At 43.6% G+C, this 18,465-nt stretch overlaps 1 protein-coding gene across 1 annotated transcript in view; it reads right to left on the reverse strand.

Annotated features, from left to right (window-relative positions):
• Window positions 1-16,201, reverse strand: part of LOC149442377 (vomeronasal type-2 receptor 116-like) — a 58,642-nt gene extending 42,441 nt beyond the window's left edge. The window contains exons 1-3 of the mRNA XM_089656171.1: window positions 15,380-16,201; window positions 10,766-11,264; window positions 7,012-7,235 (exon numbers count right to left, since the gene is read on the reverse strand). Of these exons, the coding sequence (XP_089512297.1) occupies window positions 7,012-7,235; window positions 10,766-11,264; window positions 15,380-16,201 (1,545 nt within the window). The remainder of the gene's footprint in view (window positions 1-7,011; window positions 7,236-10,765; window positions 11,265-15,379) is intronic.
• Between the last annotated feature and the right edge of the window lie 2,264 nt (window positions 16,202-18,465).

Consider the following 18,465-nt stretch of genomic DNA (forward strand, 5'->3'; position numbering starts at 1 on the left):
ACCTGGAGTTTTCATGTTCTCCCTGTGCCTGTGTGGGTTTCCTCCGGGTACTCCGGTTTCCTCCCACACTCCAAAGACATGCTGATCAGTTAATTGGATCCTATCTAAATTGGTCCTAGTATGTGTACCTTTGAATGTAGGTTAGGGACTTTAGATTGTATGCCCCTTGAGGGTTAGGAACTGATGTGAATGTACAATATTTATTTATTTTTTTCCAAAAAAGTTTTATTGAAGTATGAAAGGCAAAACAAGTCATAGACAGATATGGATCGCAGTCCGTGCACCTCCTCTTACATGTTCTCCCGTAACGCAGACGGGATCAGGACATTAGATTAGATTGTAGATCATCATGAAACGAGGTCCCACAGTAATGCAGGCCATAGATGGGTCGAAAATCGGCCGATTTTTCGGCCGAAAATAAAATCGGCCGATTTTCGGATTGTTAGTGGGCTATTTGGTCGGCCGTTTTTCGGGATTTTGTCCGTTTTTTGTTTTCGGTAAAGTTGGAAAAAAATCGGCCGATTTTGCCGATCGGCCGATTTTCGCAGCAATTAGTGGGCAAATCGGTCGATTTTGTACCGATAAAAAATCTGCGCATGAGCAGTGACCTGCAAGAGGAAGACAAAAAGAAGAAAAAGAAGAAGAGGAAGAGGATGAAGATGAAGAAGAAGAAGAGGATGAAGAAGAAGAAGAAGAAGAAGAGGATGAGGATGAAGAAGAAGAAGAAGATGAGGATGAGGAAGAAGAAGAAGAAGAGGATGAGGAAGAAGAAGAAGAAGAGGATGAGGATGAAGAAGAGGATGAGGAAGAAGAAGAAGAGGATGAGGATGAAGAAGAAGAAGAAGAGGATGAGGATGATGAAGAAGAAGAGGATGAAGAAGAAGAAGAAGAGGATGAGGATGAAGAAGAAGAGGATGCGGATGAAGAAGAAGAAGAAGAGGATGAGGATGAAGATGATGAAGAAGAAGAAGAAGAGGATGAGGATGAAAAAGAAGAGGATGAGGATGATGAAGAAGAAGAGGATGCGGATGAAGAAGAAGAGGATGAGGATGAAGAAGAAGAAGAAGAAGAAGAAGAAGAAGAAGAGGATGAGGATGAGGAAGAAAAGAAGAAGAAGAAGAAGAGGATGAGGAAGAAGAAGAAGAAGAAGATGAGGATGAGGATGATGAAGAAGAAGAGGATGAGGATGAAGAAGAAGAAGAAGAGGGTGAGGATGATGAAGAAGAAGAGGATGCGGATGAAGAAGAAGAGGATGAGGATGAAGAAGAAGAAGAAGAAGAGGATGAGGATGAAGATGAAAAAGAGGATGAGGATGATGAAGAAGAAGAGGATGAGGATGAAGATGAGGATGAAGAAGAAGAAGAGGATGAAGAAGAAGAAGAGGATGAGGATGAGGATGAAGAAGAAGAAGAAGAAGCAGAAGAAGTAGGATGAAAATAAGAGGAATTCCAGTCCAGCAAAAAGTGTATCTGCAGAGAGCTCCGCTATTTCTGACAGTTCTCTGACAGTTCCTTCACATTTACAGCGGTTGAAACATTGTATCTATTTATTTCTGTATAAAAACATCTGTATCCTAAATGGAAACAAATAGATACAATGTTTCAACCGCTGTACATGTGAAGGAACTGTCAGAGAACTGTCAGAAATAGCGGAGCTCTCTGCAGGGACACTTTTTGCCGGCTGTAGAAGGGATGAAAATCGGCCGATTTTTTTTTACCATTGATGGTAACGTCGGCCGCTTGAACAACTGAATTTTCGTTTTTTAAAAGAAAAATCTGCCGTTTTTCTCCCCGTCTATGGCCTGCATAAGGCAGATGCAAAAGATATAACCATAGCAGTACTGAAAACGATATGTCATTTAGATAAATACGGTATACACAAGTCTCTATGTAGGGAGAGCTCAAATAACAGGACTATGAAGTGCAAGACAAAAGTATCATCTCAAGGCATATATGTCCTATGTTTCCATATCCGAAAAGTGTGGGTTAGTTTTGTGGATTATTGTTACACCTGTACATCTGTGAGTGTTCCGTACCGTATGAAAAATATAGCTAGTTAGAGTATGAGAAAAGGGGGTGCAAAAGAGAGAAATAAAAGAAAAGAAAGAGATGAGCGTGGGAATGGAGGAAGAATATGAAAGGTAATATCATAATGAGGTGGGCGGAACATAGAGGACAAATAGATAGGGAATATGGGGGAAAAAAAAAAAAGAAAAAGAAAGAAAAGAAAAAAAAAAGGGGGGGGGGGGAGGGGGAGGATGAGGTTTAGAATTAAATAGGCATAACCAAACCAATCACATCAATTGGCATTGGCCTGGCTGTAACAGATCCTATCTTTAATTAGGGATACAATTCAGTTAAAGTCCATTAATAGAGTCAATCCTGAGGTGAGAGTTCTAGAGGCTTTCCGTGTCTCCAGATCTTTCTCGCTCATTCCTTCATTAAGTATCAGTAGATTGGAAATGAGTCCAACAAGCCCAAGTCTTCCTGAATCGCTCGGGGTGTTCTTTTGCCACTGAGATCAACTCCTCCATTTCCGCGATCCTATTGATCCTAAGAATCCACTCTCGCACGGTGGGAGTATAGTCTGATCGCCAATGAACAGGAATACACTGCCTTGCCGCATTTATCACGTGTAATGCAAGCGACTTACGATAAGTCCTCACAGGAAGTGAGGAGTGATGGAGTAGACATTGTGCTGGGGTAAAGTCTAGGGTGTATGTAGTTACTTGTGTGATTATTAGAGATGAGCGAAGTATTCAAAAATTCGATTTGGCAGATTCGGCGAATTTCAGGAAGAAATTCGATTCGATGCAAATTTTTTTCGCTACGAAGATGACTTATAAAAAGGGTGTTTCTAGGCTTCAGAGAGCCTTTAAATTAGTGCAGAACACTGTACCTTTAATTTAAATGCCCTTGGAGATGAGGAAGGAGAAGGAGAAGGAGAAGGATGAGAAGAAGGAGAAGGAGAAGGATGAGAAGAAGGAGAAGGATGAGAAGAAGGAGAAGGAGAAGGATGAGAAGAAGGAGAAGGATGAGAAGAAGGAGAAGGATGAGAAGAAGGAGAAGGAGAAGGATGAGAAGAAGGAGAAGGATGAGAAGAAGGAGAAGGAGAAGGATGAGAAGGAGAAGGAGAAGGATGAGAATAAGGAGAAGGATGAGAAGAAGGAGAAGGAGAAGGATGAGAAGAAGGAGAAGGATGAGAAGAAGGATGAGAAGAAGGATGAGAAGAAGGAGAAGGATGAGAAGAAGGATGAGAAGAAGGAGAAGGATGAGAAGAAGAAGGATGAGAAGAAGGAGAAGGATAAGAAGAAGGAGAAGGAGAAGGATGAGAAGAAGGAGAAGGATGAGAAGAAGGAGAAGGATGAGAAGAAGGAGAAGGATGAGAAGAAGGAGAAGGAGAAGGATGAGAAGAAGGAGAAGGAGAAGGATGAGAAGAAGGAGAAGGATGAGAAGAAGGAGAAGGATGAGAAGAAGGATGAGAAGAAGGATGAGAAGAAGGAGAAGGATGAGAAGAAGGATGAGAAGAAGGAGAAGGATGAGAAGAAGAAGGATGAGAAGAAGGAGAAGGATGAGAAGAAGGAGAAGGATGAGAAGAAGGAGAAGGATGAGAAGAAGGAGAAGGATGAGAAGAAGGATGAGAAGAAGGAGAAGGATGAGAAGAAGGATGAGAAGAAGGAGAAGGATGAGAAGAAGAAGGATGAGAAGAAGGAGAAGGATGAGAAGAAGGAGAAGGAGAAGGATGAGAAGAAGGAGAAGGATGAGAAGAAGGAGAAGGATGAGAAGAAGGAGAAGGATGAGAAGAAGGAGAAGGAGAAGGATGAGAAGAAGGAGAAGGATGAGAAGAAGGAGAAGGAGAAGGATGAGAAGAAGGAGAAGGATGAGAAGAAGGAGAAGGATGAGAAGAAGGATGAGAAGAAGGAGAAGGATGAGAAGAAGGATGAGTAGAAGGAGAAGGATGAGAAGAAGGATGAGAAGAAGGAGAAGGATGAGAAGAAGAAGGATGAGAAGAAGGAGAAGGATGAGAAGAAGAAGAAGGATGAGAAGAAGGATGAGAAAAAGGAGAAGGATGAGAAGAAGAAGGATGAGAAGAAGGAGAAGGATGAGAAGAAGGAGAAGGATGAGAAGAAGAAGAAGGATGAGAAGAAGTAGAAGGATGAGAAGAAGGAGAATTCCAAGCCGGCAAAAAGTGTATCTGCAGAGCTCCGCTATTTCTTAGCGGAGCTCTGCAGATACACTTAGCGGAGCTCTGCAGATACACTTTTTGCCGGCTTGGAATTCTTCTTATTTTCATCCTACTTCTTCTTCTTCTTCATCCTCATCCTCTTCTTCTTCTTCTGAGGATGAGGATGAGGATGAAGAAGAAGAAGAAGAAGTAGGATGAAAATAAGAAGAATTCCAAGCCGGCAAAAATTGTATCTGCAGAGCTCCGCTACGTGTATCTGCAGAACTCCGCTATTTCTGACAGTTCTGTGACATTCCCTCCATACAGCGGTTGAAACCGCTGTATGGAGGGAATGTTACAGAACTGTCAGAAATAGCCTATTTCTGACAGTTCTGGGACATTCCTTCAATACAGCGGTTGAAACATTGTATCTATTTGTTTCCATAAATGAATCCATTTATGGAAACAAATAGATACAATGTTTCAACCGCTGTATTGAAGGAATGTCCCAGAACTGTCAGAAATAGGCTATTTCTGACAGTTCTGGGACATTCCCTCCATACAGCGGTTTCTGTCACAGAACTGTCAGAAATAGGCTATTTCTGACAGTTCTGGGACATTCCTTCAATACAGCGGTTGAAACATTGTATCTATTTGTTTCCATAAATGGATCCATTTATGGAAACAAATAGATACAATGTTTCAACCGCTGTATGGAAGGACAGTCCCAGAACTGTCATTAATAGTCTATTTCTGACAGTTCTATGACATTCCCTCCATACAGCGGTTGAAACAGCTGTATGGAGTGAATGTCCCAGAACTGTCAGAAATAGACTATTTATGACAGTTCTGGGACATTCACTCCATACAGCGGTTGAAACATTGTATCTATTTATTTCCATAAATGACATTCTGCAGATACACTTAGAGGAGCGCTGCAGATACACTTTTTGCCGGCTTGGAATTATTCTTATTTTCATCCTACTTCTTCTTCTTCATCCTCATCCTCTTCTTCTTCTTCTGAGGATGAGGATGAAGAAGAAGAAGAAGAAGTAGGATGAAAATAAGATTAATTCCAAGCCGGCAAAAAGTGTATGTGCAGAGCTCCTCTAAGTGTATCTGCAGAGCTCCTCTAAGTGCATCTGCAGAATAGAGGAACTCTGCACATACACTTTTTGCCGGCTTGCAATTATTCTTCTTTTCATCCTACTTCTTCTTCTTCTTCTTCATCCTCATCCTCATCCTCAGAAGAAGAGGATGAGGATGAAGAAGAAGAAGAAGAAGAAGAAGAAGAAGTAGGATGAAAAGAAGAATAATTCCAAGCCGGCAAAAAGTGTATGTGCAGAGTTCCTCTATTTCTGACAGTTCTCTCACAGCTTCTTCACATGTACAGCGGTTGAAACATCTGTATCCTAAATGTAAACTAATAGATACAATGTTTCAACCGCTAAACATGTGTTCCTTCTGTCAGAGAACTGTCAGAAATAGCGGAGCTCTCTGCAGGGACACTTTTGCCGGCTGAGCGGGAAAATTTCGATTTGTAATATCCTCTCTAGATAAGAGCTTAGAATCTTTGAGGAATTGACGTACTGTTAGGTTATCTTCTCGGTTATACCCAGCGAGAAAGGTCGGAGACATCCCTGGAATAAAGTCCGGATTCATTTTGATCGGAGTAAGAGGGCTCGGAGAGGAAGAAAGTTCTTTTTTCTGGAACAATTGCGAGCTACAGCATAAAGTGGGACCTATAAGTGGGTGTTTCTGAAACTTAGAAGGGATGTTGGAGGTTTTCAGCCATGGGGAGGTGGAAAGTGGTATCTTTGAGAAATCAGCCTCCAAACCAACCCAGACCTTACGAATGTGGTTCGTGGTCCAGTCTACTAATCTGGCTAGGCGGCAAGACCTGTAGTAACGGTTAATATCCGGTAATCCAATACCTCCACTCTTCTTGGGCATAGTGAGTTGGGTGAAGCTAATTCTTGGGTGTTTATTATACCAAGGAAAGGAGGTACAGAGCGTTTTATAAGATTGAAAGAATGAGTTTGGTAATTGAATTGGTATCGTCTGTAGTAGATATAATATTCTGGGGAGCATGTTCATCTTAAGTATAGCTGCTCTACCAAACCAAGAGAACCAAGGTTTATTCCACGACTGAAGGTCTTTGGAGATGTTAGGTAAGAGGGGTAGAACATTTTTTGCATATAGTTCTGTAAGATGGGTTGGTAATTGGATTCCTAAATAAGTGATAGCCTCGCGTTGCCAGGTAAAGGGAAAATTTGATGTCGCTTGTCTAATCACATCCGGAGTTAATGATACATTAAGCGCTTGGGATTTAGAAAAGTTGATTTTAAAGTTAGCCAAATACTGAAATAACTTGAAATCTTGTAACAAATTAGGTATCGTGATATGTGGGTCTGTCAGGAAAAGTAGTACGTCATCAGCAAAGGCTGCCACTTTATGTATTTTGCCATTGATCAAAATCCCCTTGATGTTATCATTATCTTTTATGCAATTCAATAAAGGTTCCAGTGTAAGAATGAATAAGAGGGGTGACAGTGGGCATCCCTGTCTGGTCCCATTGCCGATCAAAAAAGAATCCGAAAGGCGTCCATTAACTCGCACTCGTGCTGTGGGGGCTTTATATAGAGACATAATAAATGTCAAAAAGCGCAAAGGCAGTCCCATGCCAATCAAAACTGCCTCTAGGTAATCCCATGCTAGTCTGTCAAACGCCTTTTCGGCATCTAAATAGAGAAAGAATCCAGACTGTTGATTTTGGGTTAACCAATGATGTATATTTATGGCCCTTATTGTGTTATCTCTGGCCTCTCTTCCCGGAACAAAGCCCACCTGGTCCGGTGATATGATGGATTCTATAACAGGTAGTAGACGGTTAGCCAGAATCTTGGCAAAGATCTTTAGATCAACATCCAATAGGGAGATCGGTCGGTAATTCGCTGGGGACGTGTGGTCTTTATTCTCTTTGGGTATAACCGTAATGTGAGCCTCAGAAAGATGGCGCATGGACTGCCCTGGCGTGTCTAATGAATTGAAGGCCTGTGGAAATGGAAGCGCTAAGACGTCAAGAAAAGACTTGAAATAAGAATTGATAAAACCTTCAGGTCCTGGACTTTTACCAGGTTTCAATTGCGTAATAGCCTGTTGTAGTTCCCGTGACGTCAGAGCTCCCTCTAAATCTTTTGCTTGTGATCTTGAGATCGATTTAGGAAGATATTGTGTGAGGAATGCCTGGTGTATCCAGGAATTGCAAAGTTATCATAATCGGGTGATGATCCGAAAGGATCTTTGGTTCGATCGAGGCAGACTTCAAGGTATATAAATCTTTTTGCGAGAGGAAGAAATAGTCGATTCTAGAATGGCGTTTGTGAGGAGCAGAGTAAAAGGTGTAATCTTTTTTCCGAGGGGTGAAGAGTACGCCATGTATCATGTAGGAGAAGGTCTTTCAATTCAATTTTAATTTGTTTAAGTGCTTGGAACGGTATGGATGAAAACCCCGAGGAGGTATCTTCCAATGGGTTCAGAGCTACATTAAAATTGCCTCCAAGAATCAAAATACCCAATTTGAAATGTAGCAAGTAACTTGGCGATTTTACGAAAAAAGCCTACTTGTGCTGTATTGGGACTATAAATGTTGACTAAGGTAAGTGGTTTATTAAAGAGGGTGCCTTTGAGAAAAAGGAACCTTCCCTCAGGATCCTCGAGCGACTCAGTAAGTTCAAACGGGAGCGTTTTAGAGAGTAAAATGGATACCCCCTTGGCTTTCACCTCCGCATTAACTGAATGATATGCCGTGGGATAGTGAACATTTGAGAATGTAGGGACTTGGTCTGCTCGAAAATGAGTTTCTTGGATAAAGAGCACATCTGCATGAAGGCTTTTCATATAAGTGAGAAGTTGCGAACGTTTTTCAGGTACATTTAGGCCCCTCGCGTTAAGAGAGGCCACGGAGAGTGTGCGAATTGACCGTTTAGATGTGTGGTTGGTAGCCATTATGTAATCTACCAGAAAGGGTTGCTTAAGGGCTATAAGTGTACCAGATGAGTATCACGTAGGCAGGGAGAGAAAGGGGAAGGATAAAGAGAGAAAAAAAAAAAAGGAAAAGAGGGGGGGGGGGGTTCTAGAGGGGGGCAGGGGTGGTGATGGGGGGGGGGAAAGACTAGTATAAAGACTAGAAAAAAACTAGTATAAAGTTTCAGAAATGTTGGAATAGAAACAGAATTATAGAGGAAAAGGTTCAAGGAATTTGGCAAAGAAGAAAAGAAGTATCAGGTGTATTTCATATACAGCCATATGTATGTATTGATCTATGTTCCTTCAACTTCCTTTAAAGACTAGACTCCAGAGGCAGAATAGTCCAGCTACTCTATCTCATAGTACAGCTCCTGTGAAATGGTTGTTTGCAAGACGTTGTCTGGGAGTCTGAAATTACAGTTGGAGAGCTGTCAAACCCAGAGACGGCCATATTGGGAATTTACAGTATAATCTGAAAGAGGCCTAACTCTCCTGAATAAAAGGTGTAGAGGGGAAATAATCCAACATGAGGTGTCCTTGACACATATACGTAGGTGGGAAGTGGCCAACTTGTATCGAGAGATAGGTGGTGTGTAGCAGGGGAGGGATGCAGGCTAGAAGTATTACATGCAAAAGCATATTAAACAAAATGTTGTAGGTAATCACTTGGACCATATCAAGGCTCCTAAACATTGATGAGTAACAATAGGTGTGAAAGTGAATGTGTGCCAAAGGATAAGACCTATCAGTTATGAATGTACAACATATTAATTTGGCCAAACACTGAAAATGCGTTATTCAATTGCGCGTAACATATTTTAACTTTGAATATATTATGTTATCACAAGTTAAACATAATGCAATCTGTAATCTGTCATTTCCTGAAAGGTACTTTAAACCGTGCTAAGTAAACAATCGAGTCACTTGAAAAGGGTCTTCATAGGCCATATCAATTTTGAATAAAGATATCTACTTTACATGAAACAGTGCATGGCAGTAGCAACAATATCACTTATGACTAATCTGGGATGTAGGCCACGGGCCAAACATCTCCATAAACCGTTTTCCAAAGACAATGTAAATATTAGTCCCAACCGGGGGATCTTGTATATTGCTTACGCTTACGGAACAGAGATAGGATGTTGGGGGGAAAGCGTCCAAAATCCGTGGCCCAATATGAGCCTGTTTCAAATCAGAGCAACTAAATGTTTAGGGCCAAACTGGACCCGACCACGGAGTGAACTATAAACGTGAATATCAAATAGGACGATCCCAAATTCCATGTCTGAGTTACCACCATATTCATATCTAGGTAGAGGGTATGTGACATGACAAAAACCGAATTGCATATTGAGGTATTCCAATTGTTATGTAGGAAGCAAATAATTTAGGGAGAGCGAAGGGATAGTGCGAGTAAAATATTAATATATTGTCTACATTGACCCAACTATAAGACAAGGATCAGTGATAGGTATGTATAATGGTACACGAAGATGGTACGGAGTCTCATGAATCCATATTACGGCATAATTTCCTAGGATACAGTAGAAGCGAAATACACCTCCCAGTACGATATTGATCTGTATAAGCCGCTATCCCTTGCCACATTAAAGATAGTAAATACTAGTGCAAAGGCTAGTCCCGAAGCAATTCAAAGCTTATAGAGAATTTGTCCTCAAGATCATGACAAAGAACTTTTCAAAACCATGTTATTAAGACACAAAAAGTAGGATCATAGAGATTTCCCATCCAACTGTACCATGTTCTCAGTACATTGGGATTCAGAGAAGCAGGCAACAGTCCAGAAAAGGGCTTAACCTGTGTCCCTGGATCCCAACCATATCTCCGCTCCTGTATCTGGCAGGGTTCGTAATGTGATATGTTAGGCCTTTACTGACCAAGCAAATAAGCTTCAATACCAGCAGGGACACAACCAAGGGTTCCAGTAGACTTATCCCACCCTCGCTCTTCCATACCACGAACGAGGATACCTCAGCAATTATATGCCAGCAAAACAAATATATATACAACTGATAAATAGTATACATAAGAATTTTGACAATTTGATGCGATACACATACCCTTAAGTCCAGACTTCATGAGTACCGGAGATGTTAGATATATCATATAAAGGAACCGTGGATAAAAAAAAAAAAAAAACCACATACTCGATCCACTAGAAGAGCAGCCTCAGATTGCGGGGGTGTTTATACTCATGAGCATTGATAAGTGAAAAGGGGGAGAAGTCATTCATGACGCGCCTTGCGGTGTGCAGGTGATGCTGGTAGACTGTCACCAGTAATGAGCCTTCTACGTACCGGGGAAGTTGGGGCTTGGTGTGCTGACTTGCGTCGTCTTTCCCCGACAGAGAGGCCAGTAGATTGTGCTTCCATGGGGCCTTCATCTGGCTGCAATTGTAGAAGAGATTCACTGGACCAATTAGGTATATCCGGTAATGGGATATTCAAGGTTTCACAGAATGGTGCAAGATCTTCCGGAAATCTCATGAGAGCTGATCTCCCCATATGTGTTGCAGAGAGACCAAACGGGAACTTCCAACGGTAGGCAATACCTTTAGAGCGAAGTAGATCTAGTAAAGGACGCAGGTCTTTCCTGCGTTGCAGGGTGAGATGGGAGAGATCTTGAAATAGTTTAATTTCCGTTTCCTGGTATAACAAGCTTTGTTTGTCTCGAACTCTGCGAAGTATTTCCTCTTTAAGTCGGAAGTTGACTAGACAGCAAACTATATCTCTCGGTCGGTCAGTATCTCTGCCATTAGGACACAAGGCCCTGTGGAGGCGTTCGATCTCAATTGGAGATTCATGCGGTCTTTCTAAAAGCTCATTAAAGATAGATAAGAGAGCTTGGGCTAGTTGGCCAGGCTCTATTGCTTCTGGTACACAGCGCACCCTTAAATTATGTCGTCTTCCCCTATTATCCAAGTCTTCGATGTGATGATCGAGCTCTCTTAGGTGCATGGTGTGCGTGTCAACCTGCTTGAGCATATCATGAATAGCAAGACCTTGCATATTAACTTTATCTTCTACTGCGTCCAGCCTATGAGCCACTGCCTGCATGTCGATATGTAACTCAGCTATTGCCGCAGAAAGAGTCCCTTTAATATCGGATGCAACCGCTTTCAAATCCCCTATGGTGAGAGGGGGAGGGTCGGAACGTCCAGTTGTGGTAGCTGTTGTCAAACTCAGAGACTGTGAAGAAATCTCCTTCGCAGGCGAATGTAGTGGGGATGCAAGGGCGGAAGATTCTGCGTGATCCGGAGTGTGTGAGATCAGAATAATTCCGGAATGCTGCGATTGGCCGGACCACCTGTACGGCGAGGGGATCTGGAGCGAGGAGTGGCAGCTTTCCTATCTGCTTTCTCCATGTCAGCGGCGACTCTTGGTTCTGATTGCGTAGCCCCACCTACGTGTGTCAAGGCTCAAGGTATTATATTGCCATTTTCTTTGGGGTCAAACTGGGTCCCCCAAAACTGGAAAGTGAAAATGGGGATAGGTAGTGGAAAACAAGCCCAAAATTGCACTGTATGTCTCCGCGTGCTTGAGAGGATAGATAAAACAGGGGAGACACTGAATTTTTGCTGTGTAGATTATCACTGCCTTCCCCTTATATGAATCTGTAGGGGATGTATCTTCCGTAGGCCTAACCTCAGCACAGCTCCCTGCTGTATGGGCTATAGCAAGGTCTCCACAATATGCCGGTGTTCCCTGGGTTTGTGTGGGGGATGTCCTGATGGGTCATGGAATGCTGGTAGTTGTCTGTGGGAGGAGGTATATGTGCTTGGGTAGTGATCCTCCCTTGAATGGGATCGCTCCCAGCCTGTGCTATGATGGGAGAGGTCCTGGGCTCACTAGGCCGCACTAAGCCTCACCACCCCTGTATCACATATTGGGCTGAGGGAAGGTGACACTGATGCTCCTCCGGAGCGTCCCAACAGGCACGGAGGGACAACAAGCCGGCTGTCCACAGAACGAGTGGAAGGGGGGGCGACCAGTCCTCCCCCTTCCCACTCCTGCACTGCCCGTCACACCACCACCAGCTGGCCCATCATGCACCGGAGGACTCCGCGGCTCCACTCGGCCGCAACAGGCCGCACCGGATCGCCTCCTCAGAACGGCGCCAAAAGCGCCCGAAGCTGCCCAGCCGTGATGCAGCAGGGACGGGTGAGTATCCCACTCGCCCCTGCCCTCCTATACGACCTGGATGCCGGTGGATGGTGAGATGTGCCGCCAGAGCTCCAGGTCATGCGACTCGTCCGGTTGCCATCTTGGACACGCCCCCCAGTGAATGTACAATATTTAAAGCGCTGAGTAAATTATCGACGCTATATAAGTACCTGAAATAAATAAATAAAATGGCTGTGTGTTTGGTTTTTTTTTTGCAGCCAGAGAGTTCCTTTGACCAGAGGATTAAGGTGGTGTCAGCAGGATTTGGGCTTCCAGGGCGGGGTCAAGAGAGACAGGGAAACCCGAAAATTACTCAGCGGCCCCTGAGGGGGTAGAGCTACATCTATATACAAAACATACTTAGGATGCAAAATATCTATAAAGAGACACACTCTGGATAAACACTTTGATCTTTTTACACAAATAAATATATTACATAAATATATTGAATATAAATTCATCTAAACATATATATTGCATAAAAAAGATTATTTTGTTTAAAAAAATATATTTATTTTTAAATTATTTTTAAAAAATTATATAGAGAAACCAGAAATTTGGGTGATTGCAATTTTCCTGATTACCCAGGCAGTGAGAGGGAGGGTGGAGATAACTGACCTTTCACATACAGGTGAAACTTGAAAAATTAGAAAATGGTGCAAAAGTTCATTTATTTCAGTGCAGCAATTTAAAAGATGAAACTAATATATGAGATAGACTCATTCCATGCAAAGCAAGATAGTTCAAGCCGTGATTTGTCATCATTGTGATGATTATGGCTTACAGCTCATGAAAACCCCAAATCCACAATCTCAGAAAATGAGAATATTCCATGCAATCAATAAAACACGGATTGTACATAGAACAATATCGCACCTCTGAAAAGTAGAAGCTGCATATGTACTCAGTACTTGGTTGGGGCCCCTTTTGCAGCAATTACTGCCTCAATGCGGCGTGGCATGGAAGCTATCAGCCTGTGGCACTGCTGAGGTGTTATGGAAGACCAGGATGCTTCCATAGCGGTCTTCAGCTCTTCTGCATTGTTCGGTCTCATGTCTCTTATCTTTCTCTTGGCAATGTCCCATAGATTCTCTATGGGGTTCAGGTCAGGCGAGTTTGCTGGCCAATCAAACACAGTAATCCCACGGTCATTGAACCAGGTTTTGGTGCTTTTGGCAGTGTGGGCGGTGCCAAGTCCTGCTGGAAAATGAAGTCAGCGTCCCCATAAAGCTCGTCTGAGGAAGGAAGCATGAACTGCTCCAAAATCTCCTGGTAGACGGCTGTGTTGTCCCTGGACTTAATGAAGCACAGTGGACCAACGCCAGCAGATGACATGGCTCCCCAAATCAACACAGACTGTGGAAACTTCACACTGGACTTCAAGCATCTTGCAGTGTGTGCCTCTCCATTCTTCCTCCATACTCGGGGTCCTTGGGCCTCTCCATTCTTCCTCCATACTCGGGGTCCTTGTGCCTCTCCATTCTTCCTCCATACTCGGGGTCCTTGGGCCTCTCCATTCTTCCTCCATACTCGGGGTCCTTTGGCCTCTCCATTCTTCCTCCAAACTCGGGGTCCTTGTGCCTCTCCATTCTTCCTCCATACTCTGGGTCCTTGTGCCTCTCCATTCTTCCTCCATACTCGGGGTCCTTGGGCCTCTCTATTCTTCCTCCATACTCGGGGTCCTTGGGCCTCTCCATTCTTCCTCCATACTCGGGGTCCTTGGGCCTCTCTATTCTTCCTCCATACTCGGGGTCCTTGGGCCTCTCCATTCTTTCTCCATACTCGGGGTCCTTGTGCCTCTCCATTCTTCCTCCATACTCGGGGTCCTTGGGCCTCTCCATTCTTCCTCCATACTCGGGGTCCTTGGGCCTCTCCATTCTTCCTCCATACTCGGGGTCCTTGGGCCTCTCCATTCTTCCTCCATACTCGGGGTCCTTGGGCCTCTCCATTCTTCCTCCATACTCGGGGTCCTTGGGCCTCTCCATTCTTTCTCCATACTCGGGGTCCTTGTGCCTCTCCATTCTTCCTCCATACTCGGGGTCCTTGTGCCTCTCCATTCTTCCTCCATACTCGGGGTCCTTGGGCCTCTCCATTCTTCCTCCATACTCGGGGTCCTTGGGCCTCTCCATTCTTCCTCCATACTCGGGGTCCTTGGTTTCCAAATGAGATGCAAAAGTTGTTCTCATCAAAAAAGAGGACTTTGGACCACTGAGCAGCAGACCAGGTCTGTTTTTCTTTAGCCCAGGTAAGACGCTTCTGATATTGTTATTGTTCAGGAGCGGCTTGACAAGAGGAATACGACATTTGAAGCCCATGTCCAGGATCCGTCTGTGTGTGGTGGCTCTTGATGCACTGACTCCAGCCTCAGTCCACTCCTTGTGAAAGTCCCCAACACTTTTGAATGGCCTTTTCCTGACAATCCTCTCCAGGCTGCGGTCATCCCTGCTGCTTGTGCACCTTTTTCTTCCACAGTTTTCCCTTCCACATAACTTTCTATTAATGTGCTTTGATACAGCACTTTGGGAACATCCAACTTCTTTTGCAATGACCTTTTGAGGCTTTCCCTCCTTATGGAGGGTGTCAGTGATGGTGTCAGGTCAGCAGTCTGTCCCATGATTGTGATTCCTACTGAACCAGACTGAGAGACCATTTAAAGGCTCAGGAACCCTTTGCAGGTGTTATGGCTGAATGAGCTGATTAGAGTGGGACACTTTGAGCCGAGATTATTCCACCTTTTCACAATATTCTCATTTTCTGAGATTGTGGATTTGGGGTTTTCATGAGCTGTAAGCCATAATCATCACAATGATGACAAATCACGGCTTGAACTATCTTGCTTTGCATGGAATGAGTCTCATATATTAGTTTCACCTTTTAAGTTGCTGCACTGAAATAAATCAACTTTTGCACCATATTCTAATTTTTCGAGTTTCACCTGTAATTTATTTATAATCTAGGATATTATGATAGTAATATAAACATTTTATTATTATCCGACTTACTCTGTGCTGGAATCCATTTTGTTCAGATTTATTTTTCTTCATGTACATCCCATGTAGAGCGTGGGCCAGAACATATATAGCCGTGTACGTGTAGAAGGACAGATCTGAATGTTCAAACAATATGAATGAAACATCTTTGACATCTGTACAAGGCTTTGCGGAAATATCATTGAGAATTTGAAAAAAGACATTTTTGTACCGGTTTGGACTAAGGCAGTGAAAGAAATGAATCCAAATATCTTCCAGTATGGGGTCACTGAAGCAGCTGGAGAAGTTGACACCATGAGTATAAATATCGATGTCTATGTGCCTTTTCTGTAACCATTGAAACATGAAGACGTGGTTGATTCGTTCGATCATGGTAAATATCTCTCTTACATAAAACCATGCAGGTGGGTAAATAAATGTGATATTCTCCATAAGAGAGGGTAGACTACGCACTAAATGACTAAAGCTTACTTTGGAACTTCCACAAACGATGATAACCTTAGCTGATGATTCCCTAATAATTCTCAATGTATGACTATCCCCCGATCCTTCTTCGAGTTTAAAGATGTATTCTGTGCAGATCCCATGTTCCATCAACATCTTACTCAGTTCTCTGGCCTCCTCATCACCGCTGCCATCATATGTTGTTAATATCCCAACCCAGCTCCACCCAAAATGCTGCAACAATTTAACAATCACTGTAAAACGGATCCGATCAGCTGGTGTCAAACGGAATAAAGTTGGATATGATTTTCCATCACTGATGGGAGGCTCAATGACTCGATAATTGATCTGGATGATATGTTGGGAAATATTTGAATAGGATGTTATCATTCAAACATTGAAAATATGATTAATGCAAAATATAAATGGCACACAAAGATCCCTTTATCATATTTGTTTTTTTTCTGTTCTAATAAAAAGAAGTCATTGTCAGAATGTAGAGATTTATGTATATGACAGCACACAATGCCTACGTACCTTCTCCACCAGCTCTTAACTCACCTACAACAACTGCTCACTCGGGGGCTACTGCAAAACAATGAGACTCCTGTGGTGGGAGACACTTTGGGTGGGGGGCCCATGGAACACAGCTCACTTTGAGGGGTGGGGAGACCCCTGTCTCAGCTCCCCATATCCCTATTATGTGTAAGTCACCCTGTGCCTGTTAGGGGTACAGGCTGATCCGTCCTAATATTGGGGTGTGGAGTTGTGGATTGTTTAATGCCATGTGGTTGCATCCCATTGTTCTATTGTGTGTCTTGCTTGGGAGCAAACTATTATGGGATGTATGTGTCTATGTGTATTGGCTTGGTGGGGGGCGTTTCCGGCAACCCTCCCCTCTGATGGGATTGTCTGCTGGTGTGCCCCGCCCTGTGTCATTATGCAGGGAGGGGAGATTGTTCCCTTGAATGTATATTTCTTGTATATGTGTTAAAATAAAGTAGTCTATTTCCTGGTTTCCTTCCAAGACTGGTGTCGTCTAGTCTTGTGTGGTCAGCGGTGGTGTCTGTGGTCGGCGTTCGGACAGGGAAGCGGTATTATAACAGAAGTACCCAAGTGCAGTCGGGGTCCGGTTCCATTACAACCCCCCCAATTTATACTGTATTTCATTTGGTCACATAGAACATACAATAGATCCAATCTGCTTTTCTATTGATCCAGTTGTCCATAAATCCTCCTCATCTGCGCAAAATAATTCTAGTTATATGGCACAAGAAATGCATGTAGGCCTAAAAAAAGGCACATAGGTGAGGCGCATAGATCTCGTGCGATAAAAGAATTTATTAGTAAAACATTCAAGCTTAGTATGCACTCAGATGTGAGCAGGTAGAGGCCTCTGTGTCTAGGAGTGGAGGCCAACAATGGTGATAGATCTCTGCACAGTCCTCCTCTACCTCTTACTGTCAGGCCAGGCAAAGCCAATGTCTCCTCTGTCATGGCTCCCCCCACATAGTACCTGCAATCTTGGCCAGCTAGTGTAACGCCCACTTCTTGGTTTCCTGGCCAATCTAGGACCCAGGGGTGCTTAAAGGGTAAGAATATACAGACAAGGACCCTTGTAGGTTCCAACACACTGTGAAGTTTTTACATTGAATCAGTTGTAAAGCATATCCTGTAGGAGCTGCTTCTGGCTATTAAATCCCACACTGGTAATCCCCATATCCGCGGGTGCAGTCACGGGAGAAGAGCCGGTCCTAGCTCAGCATGCTGATATCAGAGAGGAATAAATCCATACGCCGCACACCGGCTCACCCGGGATAGAGAATGAAGTCAGCATCTGTCTTAGCACTCCCCCTACATGCTTTCCCCCACTCACAAGACTTAATCATGGAGATGACTGCATGTAGTACAGGGATCAAGGGGTTAAAGCAGGCAGAGAGGGGTGATAGAACACCTCCTCATCACCTGTCTAATGCTTTCTGAAGAGCAATCTGAATGTGGTTTGCTCTTGAGAAAGCAAAGCTAGTGTGAATGAGCCCTGAGGATGAAAGGTGAAGCAGGCAAAGGGAAGGAGGCAAGGACAGAGCACACAGACATCCGGCATTCTTTTCTCCTAGTCAGAGATTCTCTGTAAGAAACGTGACTTCTGCTGGTAGAAAGGAATGCAAGTGTGTGTTGTGTCCCTCTGATGCTGAGCCTGGTGTCAGGGTAAATACATCATGAACATGCGTTTGTAGGAGCAATGTTCTCCTCGGCTCCTGGTCCTCTGAGTGTCACGTGCTCAGCATCATATCCAGAGGTTGTCTTTGGGAAATAGACGTATGAGTGCTGTGAGATACTGCAATTCCAGCCTGTCTAGATGCCATTTTGCAAGAGCTTTACTCCACCCATCAATCAGCAGCCATTTGTGGTTTACCTGATACTTGGAAGGTAATTATAATATATATTCTGGTAATTCTGCTTGACAAGATTAACCTCTTCATGCCGAGCGCACACAAATGGGCATCTGATGCCAAGCGGCTGCACATTTGCGTGCAATTAAAAAAAACACATGTGCTGAGTGTGCGCGCCCTGCGCTCCCAGCACACATGTACGGTACTCACGGAAAGGTCCCGATTTCCTTTTGTGATCAGGACCTTTCCCGATGATGTGAC

This window comes from Staurois parvus, unplaced genomic scaffold (genome assembly GCF_062004578.1).
Source record: "Staurois parvus isolate SC_StPar_1 unplaced genomic scaffold, SC_StPar_1.0 ptg000893l, whole genome shotgun sequence".
Taxonomy (NCBI): Eukaryota; Metazoa; Chordata; class Amphibia; order Anura; family Ranidae; genus Staurois; species Staurois parvus.